General features: G+C 55.5%; 3 protein-coding genes across 3 annotated transcripts; 2 read left to right on the forward strand and 1 right to left on the reverse strand.

The window, feature by feature from the left end:
* Positions 1-16,513: 16,513 nt before the first annotated feature.
* On the forward strand, positions 16,514-16,814 carry CGCS363_v006856 (uncharacterized protein; the record flags this gene model as incomplete). Its single annotated transcript, XM_036638705.1, has 2 exons — positions 16,514-16,653; positions 16,715-16,814. The coding sequence occupies 2 exons, from the start codon at positions 16,514-16,516 to the stop codon at positions 16,812-16,814; spliced, it is 240 nt and encodes a 79-aa protein (XP_036496793.1).
* A 283-nt stretch (positions 16,815-17,097) lies between these two features.
* Positions 17,098-19,177, forward strand: CGCS363_v006857 (putative magnesium transporter NIPA7; the record flags this gene model as incomplete). The annotated part of the gene is made up of 2 exons (XM_036638706.1): positions 17,098-17,920; positions 17,982-19,177. The coding sequence occupies 2 exons, from the start codon at positions 17,098-17,100 to the stop codon at positions 19,175-19,177; spliced, it is 2,019 nt and encodes a 672-aa protein (XP_036496792.1).
* Positions 19,178-19,677: 500 nt separating this feature from the next.
* On the reverse strand, positions 19,678-21,981 carry CGCS363_v006858 (putative RNA-binding protein; the record flags this gene model as incomplete). Its single annotated transcript, XM_036638707.1, has 1 exon — positions 19,678-21,981. The coding sequence occupies one exon, from the start codon at positions 21,979-21,981 to the stop codon at positions 19,678-19,680; it is 2,304 nt and encodes a 767-aa protein (XP_036496801.1).
* Positions 21,982-22,286: the final 305 nt, after the last annotated feature.

Here is a 22,286-nt window from a genome sequence, read left to right on the forward strand (position 1 = left end):
ATGTTGCAGCTTGCACCCTGCAGAGTGGTCAATACATCCAGTACTGCGTAGTTGTGGTTGGCGCCGCATCCTGTCGCGTGCGCGGGTCAAATGGATGAATGTGTAAATGGGTTGGTAATGGCAATATCGGCCCCAACACGGCATAGTTGTTGCACTTCGGCAACCCTGAACCAACCCATCGAGATGCGCGCGCTCGTTGGTATCTTTAGAAGCTCATCTACTATGTAGACGGACGGCGAGCTTTCCGGCCAGGGTTGGAAGATATACATAGAGTCATAGAGAACACTAAGTAATAGAACGGACGGACTACAGAGGCAATGAGGTTCCGCCAGCATGGTTAGCTAATATCCCGGTGCGGGCTGTCTCTCTGCTGAATGTGGAGGTGTAATAACATGGGCGAAGCCTTATGGTCGAATGGATGGATCAAGCCTGGTCCCGAATGGACGACACGGCCAGATGAGAGCTGGAACTCAGCGTGAAGAGCGAAATGAGATTTGACGCACTTGACCATTTGCATACGCGAAGTGTGTGCTGCGAAATGGCTTCAAATTTGGGCGTGTCGGGACAGATCCCAACACAAAACCCATCATGCACTGTGCGCCACGCTCGCTCGTGTCGATTCGATGGCGCCGATTTGCCGTGTCGGCGTTAGCCGCTAATGTCGTGTATTGGAGCTCGTCTGTACTCACAGCCTGCCGCCGAGGTGTCGGTAATACAATTAGCATCGCTCACCCTCTGCTCTGTCTGCTCTGCTTGGCTTGTACCTTCGTCTCTCTGCCTTACCTAAACAGAAGCCCGAGGGGCTGAGAGGTCGATCGATGATGGATGGAGTCAAAAGAGTGGACGACCCAGACGATTGACGAGAGTTTCTAATTGCAGCGCGCCCTGATGCTGGCCTGACAGTCGCGGTCCACCGCGCGGACGGCATCCAGACCAAACATCCAGGCCTTCTCGTATGGAGGGGATCGACCACCATTCGTATCGTCGCTGTTGTCGTGTTCAACATGACGCGGTCGTTTTGCTTCTTGCTGCTGGCTCGGCTTCTCTCTTTTTTCTTTCTTCAACATCGGACCTGTGGCATCTTCCGCCAGCAGGAACTTGTGTGCCTAGCCCCTGAAAGCTGAAGCTAGCGGGTGATGGCAGATTGTCTTACAATTGACGTCGCTGCCAGGTGGCAGTTACAAGGAGGCGGTAATTCTGGAAAAGCAAAGTTGACACGAAAATGGCTGGAGACTCGGAAACCAGGGCCAAGGAGGCCGCTCTCGTATGCGGTGATACCAATATCTCTCTACAAGGCCTTCAAAGAAAGGAAATGCCGAGTCCGTGTGCCTGGACACGCCTTGGTCGACTGTCTGCGCCTGTTGGAGACAGACAAACAGGGTAGCCCTAGGCTCACCGGCTGGGAGCTATAGTCTGCTTGATGTTGGTTGCACAAGCTGCTCGCATGTTTGTGGTGAGATGGTGGGAATGATGGCCAATTTTGGCCAGCAGACTTTGGCCATTCTTTGATTCGTGTTTGTGACTTCAAGTCTTGCAGGTTGCAAACATGCAAACTGGATGCGCCATGGATGCAGGCACTCCTGATGGTAGCAAGTCACCACGCAAGCAGGTCCTCCAATTTGTCAGGAACTGTTCGTGCTCAGTCAGGACATGACGAAAACTCTGAGCAGAATCGTCCGAACACTGCCAAACAACTCGAGTGACCCGCTGGGATGGTCGAATAAGGTTCCTGAGTCGGGATCCGCGTGCTGCCCAGAGCTTCAATTGAATTGACTTGCCGTTTCAACCCTTGTACATTTCATGGTTCTGACACTCCCGTCAGTGCCTTTCCGCTCTACTCAATGTATCCCCAACAATCAACCCTCTTCATCTGAAGTTTTGACACCCGATATGACTTTAATGCTTGGACCAACCGTTTCTGCCGTCGATTGAGGTAGATCTCGTGGTGCTAAACGGCGCACGTGATAGACGCTTTACCTGTCCAGATGATAAATGCGAGACGCATCGTCGGCAAGCATGCTAAAGCCGATGGACCTGAGTGATGCTGCTGGGCCTGGCAAGATTGCCGAGGATCTCAGCCAACCAAGTGAGCTGCTAACGAATGGTGTAGGGCGCGGCGGTTGTTGTGCGTGGCGGCGGGCCAGACTCGGGTTCGTATAAATGCAGATATGATGTGAGAGATGCATGCAACAGTTCCACAGAGGACCAGTCAGCGATGTCATTTCGCAGAGTCAAAGCCCCAAATATCGTCATGTCCCCTAATCAGTTAGTTTTCGGAGCTCGCGATGGCTCATCTGTTTGGCTTGTTTGACGATTCCCAAAGAGTACTGAACGAGGCCAGATCCAGATTTGTGACAGATCATGATCGACAACCTCCCAGAGGGCTGTGACCCCAGCTGGAAAGCTTTTCCCAGTGCCAGGAACACTGAAGAGGCGGGCAGGGTTGGTTCTCTAGCGTGGGCTCGAGGGACAGGGACCACGCAACTGTGGGCTTAGCAGGTTGCCGGCCGTATGGTATTGCTTCTTTGGACGCAAAAGAAGCTGTCCTTGGTGGCTGTTGCGAGGCGCCGAAAGCTACCGCTGCCGCTGCCGCTGCCGCGCATCGTCATCCGGCATCCGCCAGGGCAGGCGGGCGACGGAGCGACTGATGTTTTACGGCCACATGCAGAGAGAACATCCGCCGGTGCCTCTGGAAGCGAAGCGGTCAAGGCCTTGACGGAGCCAGCCCCCCGGCAGGGAGAGTCAATGCCGTACAACGCAGTGTCTCAAGTTCGAGACCTGCGGACTACGGTGCGGTTCGGTGCGGTGCTGCGATGCGGCGGGCGGTGACCTGGCCGTTACCGTTAAGCGTGCGGAAGTAAGTGTAACGGGGGCTTCTGAGACAACCCAATTATCCGGCCTAGGTTGAGACAATGGCCGTTCGCACCGCAGCACGTTCAGCAACGGCGACGGTGAGGGTGACGGTGGGCGCTAATGGGGGATGCCATGTTCCGCGTAGGTGCCCGGAAAGCCGATACCCTAGCTCCAGATCCACGATTGATTGGCAATGCAAGGCGCAGGAGGGCAAACTCGACTCACGAGCCCGCTTTCACCGTCTGCCCTGTCGATATTTGTCGGTCGTTCGGTTCTGGAATTCCCCGTGAGACCCTGCTCTTGCCAGGAGTTCAAACGCCGCCGCCAGCCAAGCCAGGAGGCCGATGCTGGGCTGTCCATCCACAGTTTACTTAGTCGAGGTACAATCAGTCCACAGTCCAGCACGACCACACACTGCCCACGAAATTTGGAACAGGCCCAAGAACGGCCCCAGCCTGGGGCTTGTCAAACAACCAGCCACGTTTGGCCCGTGGGGGACCGGAGGTACTGGGCTGGTTGGTGGTGGGATCGAGAGCGGGAGCAATACCCAGATAGCGATAGCGATAGCAGCAGCCTAGGTATGGTGTCTTATCACGAGGGTGTTGTACTCCGCGCAGGCTCCATCGGCCTAGATAGTAAGGTGAATATCGTTTGGTCTTTTTGTCGATAGCGACATATGTGATTCAAGATGGGCAGCGGCCCATGACGGCAGTGGGGTGTTTGACTGAACCTGGTATCCTGCCTGCACCCGGAGAGGGAAGATGTGCAGAGGCCGACAGGAGACAGAAGAACATCAGCACAAGGCGGTTTGGTGAGTTGACAGTCGCATGGTTATGCCGTATTCTTGGCGAGGGTTGGTTGAGCTGGGTCAAATGGCGACTTCATCCCGAGATGCTGTGCAGTTGGAAAGTACGCACAAATCCAGCAACCCGGACCCGAGCAGCTAAGCAGCAGCGTAGAGGGCGATTCCCAAGTCCGTAAGGTAGGTAGAGCGCCGCATGGCATCCCGGCGGGCGTGTTTCCCAGAGAACTGAATCGCGAGAGCAGGATGCCGAGCCTCGGGGAAGCTGAGCTTTGGAGCAGCTTGGAAGTTGGGGGAGGTGGGCGTGGATGTGGACGTGGACTGTGTGCGTGGACAGGGACGGGACCAGACTGGGGGACCCTCTGTTTCCTCTCCATTTCTCGTGTCTTTTCCCTCCCTCCCCCATCGCGGATGGTGGGCATGTGTCCGCCGGTCGGTCCCTGGGCAAGGCAAGCTGGCCAGGAGGCTCGACTGGCATTGGCTACCAAGGAACAGGATGGATGTTCGGAAGTGCGTCTTTTTTTGTCCTCGGTGTCTTGCTGCTAGGACTCGAGAGAAAGATGGGGAGGAGTGGATGTGAAGTGCAAATGCGAGTCTTGAGTCTTGACTCCTGTCGGGAGCGCACTAGTGCAGAGAAATGGAGGAAGGTTCATTGTACCGCGCAAGGTAAGTGGAGGTAGGTACGGTACCTTAGGTACAGGTGCACCTTCTGTGCCTGTGCCTGGCAGTCCATGGCACCTGCATCATTCATTGCATGGCCGCCCAGGGTTCCATTCCACATCCAGCGGCCCCAACGCACAGACGGTGACGGAGCTGGAGCCGTTTTGTTCAGTTCCAACCTAATAGTACACTTGTGAAGTTCCCACTGGCGCGTCCCACAGGGGCGGGACGCCAGCCTATTCGCTGAAAATCAATGGCCAACCCGACGGCTCGAATTCTCTTTGCGAACCAGTCCTGCCAGTGCAGACGCACGGCACCGACAGAGAGGAGACGCCGGCGGGGGCCGCGGGTGTGGTACGTAATAAGCCCAAGGGCAGCAGCACCTATGTCTCTGCGCTGCCATGCCTCATGGATCATGAACCACGCAGCCATGAACCACGCAGCACTCATCGACGGCTCGCTCTCCGCCGAGGTTATAGTGCACTTATTACTGCCTACCCAGACGAGTATGAGGCCAGGTATCTTACCTTACCTAGGTACCTTCCTTAGGTAGGCAGGTAGCCAGAAAGGCTTATGTGAGCTTTGTTAGATGTAAATGTCAGCAGCTCCAGCACCGCGGAGACATACAGCATCCGTATTTGCACGGATCCCAAAGTCGCATCTGCATCTGCGTCTGCATCTCCATCTCCATCTGCATCGGCAAACTTCCTTGTCTTCTTCCTACTCTGCCACCAATGTAGCCAGCACAACCCGGGCAATCGACTTACGCAGCATGTAAGCCGGGTACTCATACGAACAGTACATTTCCAGCAAGGAAACCGGCAATAGAAACGGGTGTATGTACGCACGTAGCGAGGCGGGCAGTCCCAGTCAGCCATGCTCCATCCGCCTAGTCCCAGGCGGAGGGCTGCGGACACGGCGCCGTGCAGCGGCGGCGCGGCAGAGCAAAAGCAAGCGTCAAGCGCCAAGCGAAGGCCGTCTGCAGGGGCAGTGGATATGGGCTGGAGAAGCAAGCCGTGGTCCCCTCCCCTCTGCTCTGTCCCTCAGAGGTGTGAAGGCTTTCCCATTGGGCTCCCGAATTCCGTCTTCTGGGTTCTCGCCGGTGGTTCCTGCACCCGAGATGGAGCTATGCTGCCGGGCCAGTGAGAAAGAAAGTTTGCCCCCCTTTTTTTGATAATATATTTTTTGATTGACTTTTTCTCGATTCCATGTACGCAACCAAGGCAGCTCTGGGTTACGTAGGCGCCGACGTCGACTCAGCACAAAGCGTGAGGCGTAGCTTGAGGAGGGCCCGACGGGACGGAGTCTAAGGTACCTTGGGTATGGACCTCGAGTAGGCCCGGGAAACAGGAGAGAGGTTCTCCGTCGAAAGGCAGAAGAAAAGAGGAAAAAAAGAAAGGAACAGGATCCTGGTCGTCACGACGTAGCATCTGTATCCGCAGACGCAGAACGAATGGCCGGGTAAGAGAAACCCAGGGTTCCGGGAAAAGTGTATTGCTAGGAACGAGGCGTGTTGAATTGGGTTAATCTGAAAAACGTGCTGTTGATGGCGCATTGTCGTGTTGATGCTCAATCAGTTTTCAATATCCCCATAGGCACAGGGCAATTAGGCATTGATTTACATTGGCTGCCGCTCTGGGGAATTGACTCTGTGATTTGACAGACGGAACCGGCGGGGATTTTCTCTGAGAAACGAGATGAACTTTTCCAAATTGCTGGAAGGGATGCGAGGCGAAGAGGTGGTGTGTGCGTCAATGCAATCAACTGTCAAAATCCAATTACTCCGTCTTCCTTGCTTGTCTTGTGATTGTCTTGCAGAGAGGGGTCCTTGAGTCTTTTTTTTCTTTCTTTTCTCCGTCTTGTCGTTATGGAACCTGAGGTGGGATGACAACCTACCTACCTAGGTAACAAGCAAAGAAATGCGAAGCTGCAAGTCAAGGCTTGTCGAACAGCTTACTAGGCTGGATTTAATTACCTCAAGTTGCGGACTCTGTGTGTGACGTGAAGAGCTTCCAAGGTACATACCTACCTTACCTTCCTACCTACCTACTGGGCCTACCTAAGCTCTACCAAGTAACCCCTTCGCCGTAAGTGGCAGGCAGGCTTAGGCAATCCCGCCAGCCCACTGCAACGGCTGGGAACATCCGTCCCTCTTACTTAGTGATGCAATACTGCGTACCTTACCTAGGTAAGGTAAGGTACAGACTGTGAAGGGGTCCATGATGGGATATCGCGGGCACAAGGCACGATCAAGGAAGGCACAGCGGTCTCAAAGGCTCCATCTCCAGGTCCAACCGTTGGGGCCCACCCCGAGCTCGCCCTGGCGCCGGCTCCACCTGCAGCACCCCGAGTTCGGCCCAGTTACAACGCGACACTGTGCGCAAGAAACCCGTGGACAGCCCTGAGGCCCCTGGCATCTTGTCCCACTTGGTACGTCCAGGGTCCAGCCAATCCACATCACCCACTGGACTGCCACAGGGGACTTGCTGCAAAGGAAGGCAAGGCAACATGGAAAGCAGCAATCCAATGCATCACTAACAATTTTTCGATGCTGCAAAACCACCAGGGCAGCCCGCATGTACTTTGCCCTGGGCTTTCCTCCGCTGCCCGTCCACACTTCCATTCCATGTCAAAGTATGCTCGCCTTGCACACACAAGTCATGAATCTCCAGCTGATAGTAAAGCTAGCCCCGAGGGGAACACCTACGACAAGGTATCCGTACATAGTAGAAGAGCAGACAACAGCCCCGACAGCTACGCCGTGGAGATGAAGGCCGGGTTCGCCAGGTGAGGTGGAGTGCCGTTGCGGTAAGCCGCCGATTCATCACGTCGAGCTAGAGTCTAGACCTCGGGATTGTCGCCTGGGCCCCAGAAGTTCAACCTGGACTGTGACTGTCACGGACAACATTGAACTCTCGGTTCTGGGGCTGCGAGCACGAGTAAGGCAGGGCTGCTGGTCAATGACTTGAGTGACAGGAACTTGCGCCAAAAACAGAAGGCCAGTATCGCGTTCCCAGGTTCCTGTATCTGACGGGCGACGGCCCCAGCCAGAGAGCTCCCCTCGACCCTGACGGGAGCTTGTGCCCTGCCTGTCTCCGAGGCTCTCGCTCTGCCGTTGGTGCCCTTCCTCGCGGCATCTACCTTCGTGGTACTATCCATCTCACCCAAAATACCACTGTAGACGTCCATAGACGCCTCCTGTTGACCCCTCCAATTGGATATATCCTGTTGCGTGAGTGGGCAGCTACTATGCGATTCAATGCACTGTGAGCAAGCCCGCAGCTCAGGGAACGGGACAGTGACACCGGCCCTTGTCGGCGTTGCACCCAATGGCCGTCAAGCATGTTCTGCAGGAGACGGCGCCCTTTCCCGCCCCTCCAGCACCAGCTTACCTTGTCTTCCCTTCCATCCATCCCACACATCCCAAGCTACCTATCGAGCCGAGCTTGCTTGTGCTCGCCTTGTGTGTGATGTCCCTCGGCCAGCTCTGTCTCGCATCGTGTTGCTTTGTTTCTTCGCTTTGGTTTCTTGTGGCAAATCTGTTTTACCTCTAACCGATGCAGACGGTAAGCTTAACTACCCTAGGCATTACATGGCCAATAATAAACACCACTTGCATCATAAGCGACTTGGACGTTTGAGCTTCTTGCGTCTCGGGCTACAACTCTCGAGTTGCCGGACATGGCATGCCGACGTCGAGTTGCAACAGAAACGATGCGAGTTGAAGAATCTCTTAAGACAAGGTACTTCACCTAAGATATGGAAAGCAGACCCGACGGCTCGCTTACCAGACAGATCTCTGAGGGACGGCCGGCCTGCCCGCCTACCAACCTGCCCTGCCTAAGGTACCTTAAGGTAAGGTTGGTTACCTTACCTTACCTTAGGTTACCTTAGGCACCGAAGGCTTCAGGAAGGTGTCAGAGCTCAACGTCTTGAACATACCTATCTTACCTACCTATGGATGCCTATCGCAGCGCATCGCGCTGTGCCCGAGCTAGAGGCGGAGGATCTGGCCACCTGTAACCGACATGAATGGCTTGCCTTGCCTTGCCTTGCCTTGCCTTGTGTCCCCATCACCATCACCATCAGCCACCGCCATTGTCTCCTCGTTTCTCCCCTCTGCTGCCTCCGTACACACGCACCCAAGAGCCAAGTGCATGCGGCCAGGAGATTAGATGCTGTTGTGGGAGGGTCGCTTCCTAGGCCAGTCAAGCGCTGCAGTTCTTCATCAAACTGCACATAAATGAATGAGGCGAGGCTCTCAATGCAGCTTACGGACGACCGGAGTGTGGACGGACGGCTTGCTGCACATGCTGGGCGTAGGTAGGTAGGTATGGCTGGCCAGACCACGCGAGGTCGGTTCAACAACACGCTCGACTTCGTACGCGCCTCCCGTCCATCTCTGTCCGGATACGTACGAGTGTGTGCTTGTTGGGACCGGGGAAGAGGGCTAACCTGCGGGATCCCACTTGGCGACTGCAACGCCGTCATTTCCAGAACGTCAGCCCTGGGAGCCTACACCTCATCCGGCATCATCTCTGTGCCGCCCTTCAATCGGCGTGGCGCTTCGCGGATTGTTCGCTGGCGGCGTCATCGTACGCGAGGACCAGGCCGCGTCCGGTCAGCGTGCCGTCGGCGGCCGCGTTTTGGGACCACTCGGCGTCGTTCAATAACCGGGTTCCACAAAGATCAACACCTCCTGTCTGACTGCATGACTGAGCCGAACCACACCGGGATGGAGCAGGAACGGGTATTCGTACTACGCACGAATTGTTCTGGCAAGATCCTTCTAGAAAAAGGTCCCGAGAGAAAGGGAAAAAGGCCGAGCAAAAAAAGAAAAAAGAAAAAAAAAAGAAAGAGTGAACACAGTTTGGGGTGGGAGAAAATTCTACAGAGTTCCCGCCACGGCTTATGCGGGAGGCCGAGACACCTCGGGGTCTCCCAGCGAGAACCAGCAACCGGGACGGAGAAACCCTGTGTTGGACTGATCTGTTGCTGCAAGTTGCGCGAAATCTGGAAAAGTGCGCTTCGCCCATTGTACCTTGACCGCGGAGAAGGATGAATATCCTGGGGAACTTCGTTGAAATGCATGTCGGCTGCAGCCTTTCGCCATTCTTGTTGACAAGCTCTGTTCCCAGAAGACGAAATGCCTCCAAGGGTGATTTAGTCACTTGTCTTTTTTTTTTTTTTTTTTTTTTTTTTTTACCCCCCTTCACGGCTACCCTGGACTCTGGAGACCTGGAGAAGGGCGACTGGCCTTTTTTTCCCGCCCGCCGTCCGCCATGCCTAATTGGAGGCATCAATTGACCATCAATTGACTGACGCCAGTAACAGCGTTGCGTTGGTTGAGATTAGCCGGGGTTTCAATCAACGGTCGGCGTCGCTCTTCTACCTAGCGCGGACAGACGTATGGATCGTCCATGATGCCAACCTCACTCGCGCTAGCACACCCATGGCTTACGTTTCCCAGGATATGGAATCGAACGTCTGTGGTGCGGTCTCGGTCTCAACACTGGACAGGTCTTTGCAGCTGAGGGTCCTGGGATCGATGGGGAGGGGGACACTTTGCCTACGTCCGGAGGATGCGCCGAGATACATGGCCCTGCGGGCAATTCCACCGCGAGGCGTCGAGTATCTCGTGGGACTTGCATAGGCGAGTGACAGATGCGTAAGTCGGTGTGACGGTCCAACTGCTAGCTGCGTGCAGCCAGGCCTCTCCAAATGGCGCTGATCGGCTCTGCGAGTCTGCAAGGTCCCGCGAAACTCACATGGGAGCCCAAGAGAAAGCCAGATGGCCTGTTTTGGCGGCCATGTCGACGCCAACTGCAAAGGGGCAATTATTCTTGCTGATCGCCGGTGGTGCTGCGGTCTCGAGCTTGTCCAAGAAAAGAAAAAGCCCTTAGGCTTGTTGCAAGTTGGACGTTGGAAGCACATCACCACCAACAACAACCAACAACAACAACAACGACAACATGTGGGCCAAGTGCCACACCAGTCAATTACATCCAGGGTGATGCTGGCTGGGACGTCCTCTGATATCGGTCCTGTCAAACTGACAGGAAGCTTGGACGCCCGACCTTCGTTTTTCCATCCCAATCTCCTCAAAGGACCTAGACCCCCAACGTATCTCGCCGACATCACGCCACCATCACCAGCTCCCGCCTCAACCATTCTGCAACAGCGCCCATCTGGATTACACAACCTTGACAAACCCGCCTCTTCCTTATACACCCATGGTGTTGATATTATTGTTGGCTCTATAACATGCCCTGGGGAAGTGGCATTGCAGCCAGCATCTTACCGGTGCCTGGTGACATTGATCGAGAGTTTCAACCATGATGCGCCAACGCATCTGGCAAGGAAAATCCCGACAACTGGAGAACGACATTGCTGTTGGCTGCTCAGGAACCGTCTGCAGTCCCGATGCCTTCGTCCCGAATACTATGAGTAAAACTAGTGCCCAGTACCGTCGTGAGCCAGTGCACACTTACACACACACACACACACACACACACCAGCAGGCCGCAGCCATGCTGGCTGGCAGCAAGATCTGCTCCCAGAATCGGACCGCTGTTTCACATATTTTTGCCTAGTTGGGCACCGCGAGACGTCACCGACACCGACTACAGCGCGGCCCTCTCCAGGAAGAGGCCAGCGGCAACGTAGCATCGCGGCTTTAGTGGTGTTCCCTGTCAGAAGAGACACGGCGTCGCTTTGACCCGGTGTTCTGCCCGCAGCTTTGGGAAACAGCGCATCTGCATTCTGCAATACGTCTTTATCTATTATAGCGCGCCTTCTATGGTTGCTTCACTTCCTTCGCAGTGTCTGTCGTTCCCGTTCCCCATTCCCGCCGCCTTCCCGTCGCGCTGGAGTTCCATCACCTCGGCGGAGGGCGGAGACTCGATTTTTCTCGTGTTTCGCGACGGGACATTGATATACCGGCTTCTTAAGAGCGTAAACGATGTGGAGGAATCCATGCAAGGCGTGTAAGCGATGCAACGCCGGGGACCAACATCAATCTTTTTTCCCTTCTGCCCTTCTCTGCCCTTCCATGTCTGCTCTTCTTCTTCTTCAACCGGTCTCCGGGTCGGCGACACTCGAAACGAGCCGGGCATGACCATGCGGTCACCCGGGAGTTCCCCCGGGGGCGCGGCCTCAAGATTCCAAAACATCCCAAGACCGTCTCCAAGTGCCGGGCCCATTGCCAAAGCCGGGCTGAACCCAGATGCGGTTTGTAAATTCTCGACAGCCATCGCGACTGGCGCGTAACGTGTGTGGCCCCATTTTGGCCTGTCAAGGTTTGCTTCCCGGCGCTCGGACGGTAGTGATCAGCACACAGATTTGAAGGGGCAGTAACACGTACCTTGGTTGGAGAACAAAGACGGAAGGGGAACAGAAAAAAGTCACTTCTGCCGCGCTCAGACCCGGACGACGATCCCTACTCTTCAGTAGCGCCTTACTGAGTACTTGGGCACCACCGCGTCAGTCGAACAGTCTCTCAGTGGGACCATGGGAAAGAAAAGGGACGAAAGTCAGACAATGGTCGAACCAGCCTCTGCTATTCTCGTCGTCCCCGTTCGTTATCGGCGAGGCTGTCCCGTCCATGACACACAACGCCTTCGTGCTCGGAAAGCCTAGGCGCTACGACTCCACCAACGGCAACGGCGCCGTTTCCGTTGGCGTTCCGACGAACGAGACGCGGAGACGACAACGATAGACGTGAGCCCATCTCCCTCATACGTTACAGGCAACGGGAGATGGGCGGGTGTGGCTTGCAGTCCTCGTCGTGATATCTGACATGGCATAGAGGCTAGAGTATCATCCCCCCATGCGACCCAGGCTCGACTAGATATCGCGACGAGATCCGACCCATATTGCTGACAGCTCCGGCCATCGGCCGTGCGCTTCCGGCCCGCTTGGGCGAATGGCATTTGTCCCGATGGAGAGTGCTTCTTGGTACCCAGGCCATCATCGCCCATCGCCTCCGTGGCCTCACAGACGATAGGGACGTGACGAGCGTGCCTTCGCGCCGTTCGTTGGGGGCGCGAGAGGCGCTGGCAGAGCCCGCCCGTGTCAACGTTCTTGCTGCAACTGCCGGCGTCCGTCACTGGGGTAAACGCAGACTATTGGAGCGAGCAGGCGGGTGGGAAGTCATGCTCTCATGCCCCCCCTGCTATGTGATCGTCCAAGTTCGGCGAAATTGTTGGTGATCGTCAGCCCCATTCGGAGGATTGATTTTTTTTTCTGGCGCGGGAGAAGCCGGGCTACTACCATATGAGTGCAGTCGAACCGGGGGGCTTTGAATGTGCTTTCGTACGAACACCTCGTGTTTGCTTCACGATGCAGCTTGCCTTAAACCCACCAGTCGGGGATGTTCTCGTGGACAGGGACCGTCAACCGCTTTACGCGCCTTGGCTGGTCCCAGTGGGTTGGCTGCGCCGTTGTTCACGATTCTCAACGTTCCTTGTCCACTTAGTCTCGCTCGAATTGCCTCAAACTAGACCCCCTTTTCCCCCTTTCACTTTAGGAGCGCTTCTTGCCTTGACCCTGGAAGTAGAAGACACTCTTGGGACGAGGAAGACGGGGACGAGGAAGACGGGGACGAGGAGGACTTGCTCCTATCGTTTTGGACGACAACCCGTCGTAAGTTTGTTGAATTACGTAGGGCACGTACCTAGTGCCAGTCCGCTTCTCCAACGTGGAGGCTAGGCAGCTGTTGTCCCGAAGTCAAAATCGACCGCCATCTTGGACAGCCGCCACCTCGCTGTGTCTGTTTGCCCGGTCGCGTGCTTGCCTTCTTTGGTATTTCCTTGCCAGCCGCCCTTGCGACGCGGTGTCCGCGAGCTTTAAGTTATCATCGTTGTGCCCAATGTCACCACACGTCGAGGCAACGCCAGGCACGAGTTGACGTTCCGCTACCGTCTTGTACTCTCGTAGGAAATCGAAGAGCGTACTGTCCCCCGATGTGGTCCGTATCGAAGCGCGGCTTCACGTGTACCAACATTCCCCGTCACCGTAAAGCCGAGCTAGACTCCCGAATGATGCCGATAGGAGAAGAGCACTTGCTCGTCACCTCCAAGCCCCCTAGGCTCTTGCCCATTCTGGAGTAGAGTCGTTTCGCGTCCAGCAGAAAGGCCGCTCTAGCCAAGCTCCAAGGATGGTGTAGTACATGGGAAGCTTTTCCTCCGTCACTTTTTCCGTTCCCCGAGAGCGACGGCGTCGGACCGGTCCAGCAGGTGACAAGACGACGGCCGTACACTACACCTTCAGGAACGAAACCGCGGCGCTGGCCGCGACGGAGCAAGTCTGCAGTAGAACGACCTCAGAAGTTCGGATAAAGTGCTCAGTACGGTCGTCAAAGTTGGAGGCTTGCAGATGGCTTCCACATCATCCTCCCGCCGGGGCATAGACGGTCTTCGGGAGGCTGAAGCTAAAAGCAAGTAGCTACCTTAGGCCTGCCACTTGGCGTTGGCGTTGGCCCGAGATCTAGACATGCCGTCCGAGGTATGTTTACAGAGGTAGTGTTCCTACTGCACTCCCATGAAGAAGGTAGGTACGACGAGATGTCGCCGACGCTGGTGGATTGGTCTGCCTCATGGTGGAATACCCGAGCTACATTGAAGAGCAGACGCCTGGTCTCGTCAAATCCTGCAGGTGCTGGTAGGATCGCGAGTCGGACCGGTAGGAGCACGAAGCTGGGGTAATGGACCGAAAGGGAATGAAGAGGAAAACTGCATGACCTGTTACAATTCTTCTCATTCTCTTTGGCCCGAAATTTTGCTCAAAATTACACTAGTCACTTACAGGCCCCCAAAACCACCCCCTTTTCCCAAAGAAGAAGATGCCGTTCTGCCTTCATTTCCAAAACCAACTACTCTTTTCATCGGTATCATTCTGTTGTCGTTGATCCTGCTTATTGCCGCCTCCCGTCGAAAAGTTCGCCGACCAGGTGTAGTCGGACCGCCTCTCGGTCTGCCTGCCAACCTCTTCACCCTTTTCGTTGAACGTCGTTACTGTCTTTTTGATGCTGATGTTTCCGTTTCCGTTGTCGCGTTCCTGAGTCTCCTCCACCACCTTCCAGCCCGATGGGAGGCCTTGTGGTGAAAGGTCTCTAGTCGTTGAGCTGCCCTTGCCCGTCCCTGTCTGCCTCGACCCGCTGAACCGAGCCTTTCCCATGACCGAAAAGTAAGAGTCTTCTTCCGTTTCCCTGTTGTACTGTTCCTCCCCGAGCCGGTTCCGTGTCTCGCGCCCGCGCCATCCGTCACACCCCGCACCATGGTTTTCTCAGCTTCCTTTGGCTCAAGTTCCTCTGAAGGGGTCTGGCTCGCGGCCGGGAGTGAGCGAGAGTCACGGAAAGGATCATCCTGTTCCTGCAGCCAGCGCTGCCACCTCTCGCTGATAGCTCCTTCGAGGACGTCAGGTCTAGGTGCCCACCCATCCCACAGACCCTGGCGAGTCAGCTGGTGAAGCCATAGAATGGGAGGAAGTCCCCTGGGGAATTGCTCCCTCCACTCCTTCTTCACCCGGTGTCTTTCGTGGATGTCGGGCAGGCCTTGTCCACTGGTCACCATGAGCAAATCCTCAAAAGCGTCCTCGAAGCCAAACAAAGTTGGGTCAGCGTCCGTCGGGAGATCCCTCGGTCTGGGCTGCGGCATGTCGCGGAGGGCCAGGGGCGAGTATGGGGATTCAATGAGAAATGAAATCCACATGGCCTGGTAAAGCGACTCAGTAAACTCTTCAGCTCTGAAGAGGGCCTGCATGGGCGACATGGCCGAGAACAGCTCAAACACGGTTGGCTGGGGGAATTGGGAGGATGGCGAACGAGGCTGGGGGCTGCCGCTGGCATGGCTGTTGCCATTGCCGTTGCCGTTGCCGTCGTCGCTCAGCGTGCGTTCATCTTCTTGGGGTCTAGGGGGCTCGGCCCAGCGACCGTTGTTGAAATTCTGAGTGACTGAAGTCGGGATGCCAAAGACACTGCGGAAAGCCAAGGCGATATGACCATCGACCTTTTGCTTAAAGCGAACGAAGACGTTGTCGGAGGGATCGTTGTCGGGCATTTTGCATGTATGTAGATGTAAATGAGGCTCGTCGGCTGTCTTGGGCGAGATTTGGATTTCGCGGTCGGTATTGTCTCAGTTGATGAGTGGGCGTGTGAGCGCGGGCGCAAAAGGGACGGACGATATGTATGTGTGAGTTTGTGTATGTGTGTGTGTGTGAATACACAAATGAGCTGAATAAGTGCAAGCAATCACAGAAGAGATCCGGACGCGAAAGAGCACCAAGGTCTAGATATTCATGAACAGCGGGTTGTCGGGTTGATGGTCTGTTTGAGGTCGGGACGACAAGACATGAAATCTCATGGATATGACGGAGTCTATCGGGTCAGATCAGCTCACCTGGTGGCAAGCTGCGGCGGCGGGGTGAGAATGAGAGTCCAATGGGATGGCAGTTGAGATTCGGAGCTTCAGATGGGCCGAAAATCCCCAACAAGTCACGAGCGACGGGAGTATGGGAACTGGCCCAGGCCCGGGCCCAATGAGAAGACACTGGAATTCTCGAGCAACTGACTGGACGGCACCGCACCGGGAATGCCACACTGGAACACTGGTGGAAGCCCCCTCTCCGCTCCTGAAAATAAATGCGCCGGGTGACGGGACTGGGAATGGGCCCTGTCGCTGTCGGCCTGCACCTGGGTGATCTTCCATTGGGACTGAGCCACACCACCCACCACACTACCACACTAGGCACCTAGGTACTGTGCTGCTATGAGCACTGACCAAGTGGCCCCTCCAGCACGTGCGGTGACGACAGGTCCACGTTCCAATTGGGCGTATGCGTACCAGCCTCAGCCAGAATGCCAGCGGACCCGTTGGCCCGGTCGCTTCCGACGCCACACCTCAGCCAGCAGCTGCTCAGCGGGAGCTGTGAGACGGAATGGAAGTGAAGGCCGGGGTTTCGGGCGCCACGAAATGACAGCATATTGCCGTATAGGTGAAGACCCCACACGTGCTGAGCCACACTTTATAGCACCCAGGGCCCTTTCGCTTCGGGGGCCCTTTGACCAGGCCTGTGATTGAATGTGGGACGTGCCTGCTGCCCAGACCCGCGTCAGAGTCGGGTCGGTCCTGGCTTGCCGACCGATGCGTCGAGTGTCGGACCCAGTCCAATGTCTAATGCAGCGTGTGTGCGTGTTGCGTTATGTGTGTGAGAGGAAGCGGGAAACCTGCGGAGGAGCAGCAGCAGCAGCAGGAGCAGGAGCGAGGGCAAACGACAACCAACGTCAGGTCCTTTCCTTCACTTGTGCTCGCTCGGCTTCCGTCACAGCAAGCGCAAGCTGGGTAACGCGGCCTCAACCTTTTGGCCATTAACCACCATAACGGCTAATCCCACTTTGCTTAGACCATTTCCAACTCAATTTTCCTTCCCTCTGGCAATCTCCGTCCTGCTACCGCACATCCTCATGGCTGGCTACATCCAACATTTGCGCTACATATCCTAGGTTTGCTTGACTGCATCCGTTCCTTGCCGACTCCTCCGGTGCATTTCGTTACCGTTCGTTGCGGCTGCCTCCTCGCCGTCCAGATGATACGACAGCTGCCCGAGTCCAACACTATCCGCCGCGCTTGGATGCCGGGCGAATCATCTTCTGGCGCCGTCGTCATTACCCGCAGCCTTGCTTAACTAGCACCATTTTCGCATCGCAGCTCGACAAAAACAGCTTGTGAAACCCGCCTACAAACTCACCTTCTGCTTTCCTCCCAAATCCCCCTCACGCGGTGGACATGGTACCCTCTGTGGTGATCGCCGCCGACCCTGCGGCACGACCGGGCGACGGCGACGGCGATGGTGGCAAGGACCTCCAGAACTGGTCCTCGCTAATCGGCATCATCACGGCCATTGTTGGCAATATCCTTATTGCCCTCGCCCTCAACGTTCAGCGATACGCCCACATCAGATTGCACCGAGAGCGCATTCGAGTCCGTCGGAGAGCAAAAGAAGCCTTGAAACATGCGAGCGGAGGCCCCCCCGGCGTCTACGGCACCGTGAACATCGACGACAGCGACCGCAGCCGCCTCGATGGACATCAAGAAAACGGCCACAACGATGCCTCCGAATCCGAACCCCTTACGAGATCCTTCCGCTCCGAGGAGTCCACCGGTTCCGACTACTCCGGCGACGACGAAAAAGCGCCATCTACATATCTCAAATCGCCCTATTGGTGGATGGGCCAAATTCTGATTACGTTGGGCGAGCTGGGCAATTTCTTGGCGTACGGCTTCGCGCCCGCTTCCATCGTGTCGCCCCTGGGAGTCGTTGCGCTGATTTCCAATTGCATAATCGCCCCGATACTGTTCAAGGAAAAGTTCAGGCAGCGCGACTTCTGGGGTGTCGTTATTGCCGTCGCCGGCGTCGTCGTTGTCGTTTTGAGCGCCAAACAAGAAGAGACAAAGCTTGACCCCCACGATGTTTGGGACGCTATCACAACGTTGGAGTTCGAGATCTACCTCGCCGTAACAGTGTCGTTGATTATTGTTCTCATGTGGGCGAGCCCACGGTATGGCCACCGGACCATCTTGATTGACCTTGGTCTGGTCGGGCTCTTCGGTACGTAGTTCAGTCACGTTCAACAGTCTTCGCAATGCTAACTGAGGCGCTCCGTATCTAGGCGGCTTCACGGCTCTATCCACCAAGGGCGTATCTTCGATGCTCTCGTCGACCCTTCTTGGGGCTTTCAAGACCCCTGTTACCTATGCGCTGCTGTTTACTCTCCTGTTCACCGCGGTTATGCAGGTTCGATACGTCAACAAGGCTCTACAGAGATTCAGCTCCACTCAGGTCATCCCCGTTCAATTTGTCTTGTTCACTCTTTGCGTCATTGTTGGCAGCGCAGTCTTGTATCGAGATTTCGAGAGGACCTCGGCCGAGCAGGCGGTCAAGTTTGTTGGTGGTTGTTTCTTCACCTTCTCCGGTGTCGTTCTCATTACTAGTGGGAGGGTCGAGGAAGACATTGAAGATGGTATGTCCGACGTTGATGGGGTGGAGGAGACTATCGGTCTCGCCGAGCAAGATCCCGCACAACCACCCCAGCCGTCATCAACCTCAATCCCGTCACCGAAATCACGACGCTCCTCCAAAACCTCTGTCGGGTTTCCCGCAGGGAATGGCTCCAAGCCGTTCAGCATGCAGCATGATTCCGGTATTCCTTCACTCCGTGTCCCGACCGCCGCGTCAGCAGGGAACCTTGTCAATACAGAGTCCGAGCCGCTCCTCACCAACCCGTGGAGCAATTCTGCTGAAGAGGTTCTCCCTCCGCCAGGCACACGGACCATATCAGATGATTCTATCGCCACTTTCCCAGGTCTTGGGTTTTCTCCTTCAGAGCCAGTTACGCCGATGTACGATGGGCAACTGCAGCCTGGGTTTCCCACGGATCGACCCGTCACTCCTCGCCCATCGCTACCCAGCCAAAGACCTCACAGCCACCAGTTTACAGGACCACTGTTCTCACCATCCCCGTTATCGTCTACCGTCAGCGCAGTCGTCAAAGACACCCTGCTTAGGAGCACGGAGAGCCCTTTGATGCGTAGGGCATCTGTGAGAAGGTTAAGATCGAGTATTCGGGCGAGTCTTTTCATGCCGGATGACGCCGAAAATGCGAATGATGAGTCGGAAAGACAAGATTTGTTAGGCCAGTCTCACGGAGATGGGGGTCCCCCTGAGCGTACTCGAACAGCAGGCGAAGGTGTGCCCAGAGAATACCCGACTGGTAGGCCACGAAGCCTCAGCGACACTTTGGGTGATTTCTTCCGGGTCAAGAAGAAGAGAAGGGATACGAACACGGACGCAGAAGAGGAGGTATGAGAGAGCAAATATTCGAAGTGCGGCAAGGAGTTTCGGGTACACGTCTCAGTGTCTATTGGATTTTCATCAGGGCCCAAGGCTCGGGAGGTATCATTACTTACAAGCATTGCATATTGGCGTTCCTGGTAGAGTCGATACGGGTATCGTATACCATCCACTGTCTATCGTTTTCAGGCGTGCGGGATCAGGATTGGGGAACTTGGTTGGATTTCTTCTTGTGCATAGACACGCATTAATACTCCCATAGGCACAGGGGTTTTGGCACAAATGGGATGGATCTTGCCTCTCTTGTTCTTGATAATGCATACCCTCGTATTTCGCAGCGCGTAAAGGACTGACAAGTGCACTTTTGTAATCCGCTAAATTACGAGAACCAAGAATTCGAAATTGACCACGTAACAAACAATCGAGCTTTTGGACTTCCGGTGTAACATACGAGACTCTCTGTTGCTGAAGTCGCAACCCACAACCCATTATTAACATATGTCGTACATGTAGATTTACGCCTTTCCTCTGCCGTCAGACTTCTTCTTCCTCATCAGGCGCTTTCTCGCAATCAACATCGGCTTTACGTCTTCGCGAGCCACACCTGACTTCTTTCCAGCACCTGGGATCTCCTCCTTAGCCTCCTTCTTGATGTCTTCCTTGGGGCCCTTATTCATGTTGCCCTTCTTTCCCTTTTTGCCCTTCTTCTTCAATGAGGCCATCTTGGGGAGTTCTTTGCCCTCGGCCTCGGCGTCCTCGGCCTCGCCGCCCTCCTTCTTATCGTCTTGGTTCTTCCTGTTTCGGTCTAGGTTCTTCTCGGCGGCCTTGCGTCTGGCAACCACCGAAGCGTTCTCAATGGCGAACTCAACGATGAGCCGCTGCTTCTTGCCATTCTCGTTCTCCAGCTGGTAGCCGTTGAGAACGCGCAGACCCATCAGCGCCCAACGATGGGATGAGTACTCGATAAAGCCGTACCCACGACTTCTGCCGCCCGCAGCCTCTGTAACCTTGGAGCCTTCGCGACTCTCATACTCAATCTTGGCTTGGCGGACGATACCCTTCCGCTTCAGCTTGCGCTCGTGCTCGGCGTCCTTGGCTTCCTTTGCACTCCTGACCTTTTCTTCCTTGGACAGGGGCTGGCGTTTACCCTCCTTGACGTCTGTAGCAAACTCGACACAGGCCTTGCGGGCCAGCTCCTTGAGCTCCTTGGAACCAATGTCGCGCGGGATGTTGCGGACAGCCAGACGGGTCAGACTGATGTGCAGTGTAGGATTGCTCTGCACGAGCTTTTTGCGCTGATTGGCACTCTGCTCCCTCATCTTGATTTCAGACGGGGTCAGTCTCTGGTACAAGGCTGATCTCGTATCGATTTGACCCTCGTTCAACAGGAAGAGACGACGCTTGTCCTTTTCACGTCTCTTCGCGCTGCCGTCGGCAGCCAGGCGCTCGGCGTCGTCCTTGCTGACTGCCTGCGCGACCTGCAGTAGTCTACTCTCAAGGGTGTACCGACCGTCCTGATCAGCAGTCTCGTCCTGCAACACAGAGTGCTTAGTTGGGAGGGTGCTGGTCTGCGTACGCGGCGCGCTCTTGATGCAGGCTCGCGCGTCCTCTTCCTTGACGAAACAGACGAATCCGGTACCGGCCGGGCGGTCAGTCTCCCGGTCTTTGACAACACGCGCATACCTGACAGGGCCGAATTGGACGAAATGTGTCTTGAGCTGCTCGTCGGTAACAGTGAAGGGAAGATTCCTGATGAATATCGTTGATTGGTTGCCGGTTGATGCCTGCTTTTTGGGAGCGGAGTCCTTCTCTTCCTCCTCCTCGTCGTCACTGAAGTCCTCTTCGTCCGACAGCTCGTCTTCATCTTCGTCCTCTTCGTCTTTGTCTTCATCGTCTTTGTTGTCATCACTCTCCGGCTCGTCCTCCAAGTTTGCTCCGAAAGTTTTCATGAAATTCTCCAGATCGGCGTCCGCGTCGTTGGGATCTTCGTCATTCTTGGAGCTAGATGCCTTCTTCTTTTCCTCCTTCGCATCATTCTTCTTCTTGGTCTTCGGCTTTTCGTCCCCCTCAGCGTTTTTGTCGTCCTTGTTCTGCTTCTCCCACTCGCTCTTATCGACAGCCCAGTCAACGGCAATGGGCCTTCCATCAATGACCTTTCCATTCAGAGATTTCAGGGCAGTCTCGGCATTCTTTCGTCCCCTGAGGGTGACGAAACCGAACCCCTTGAGCTTGCCCTTGTTTTGGGGAAGATCGGCGTATTTGACAATGCCGTAGGCGCGGAAGAGGGCGGACAATTGTTCGGAATTCTTGATCGTCCACGGGAGGTTGCGAATAATCAGCTTAGGAGGTTTTCTAGCCTCCTCGAGCGCTTGCGCACGCTTTTGCTTCTCACTAGAGGCGGCTGCGCCGACAACGCTGTCCTTGTTGTCGCGATGTCTGGCTTCGGCCAGATCGATCCTGATACGGCGGCCCTCCCAGAGAGAGTTGTTGAGCTTCTTCTTGGCATCATTGGCATCGTCGGCATCTGTTAGGGTAACGAAGCCATAACCTCGAGATGCCTTGGTGGTCGGGTCGAGGACAACGGTCGCATGCTTGACAGGGAAGTGCTCTGAGAAGAAGTCGGTCAGAGATTCGCTGGTGGCGTTGGCAGGGAGAGACCGAACGAAGAGCGAGCGATTGGCTTCCACGCGTGCTTTCTTGGATTTCGGTTCCGAAACGGCATCTGCTGCAAGGTTCTCTGCAACAGCGGCAGCGACGAGCGCATCGTGCTCATCCTCCTCGGCGCGAGTCCGCTTCAACGGCTTAGCGGGTGACGACATGGCTGTGAATCTTGCGAAATCCAGCAGCAATGGGTGTCGGTTAGAAGCAGGAAAGTATTTCGGGTGGATGTCCGTGGGGTCGAGGAAAAACTGAGAGCCTCTCTACCTTGCACAGGTGGCTGGCTGTGATCGAAGCTGCTCTAGATTTGCGATAAGCATTTTTTTTTTCTTCGGGGTCCAGCTTATCAGCACGTGCACGTTTGACGTGGTGTCTGACGGGCGGGGATGAGCGACCCCGCGCTATACCTGATTTGGAAGTCTATTGACTTACTTGTTGCAGACTGGATAAAAACAAAAAGACGCGC

This window comes from Colletotrichum siamense (assembly GCF_013390195.1).
Source record: "Colletotrichum siamense strain Cg363 chromosome Unknown KSG_Cg363_contig04, whole genome shotgun sequence".
Lineage (NCBI taxonomy): Eukaryota > Fungi > Ascomycota > Sordariomycetes > Glomerellales > Glomerellaceae > Colletotrichum > Colletotrichum siamense.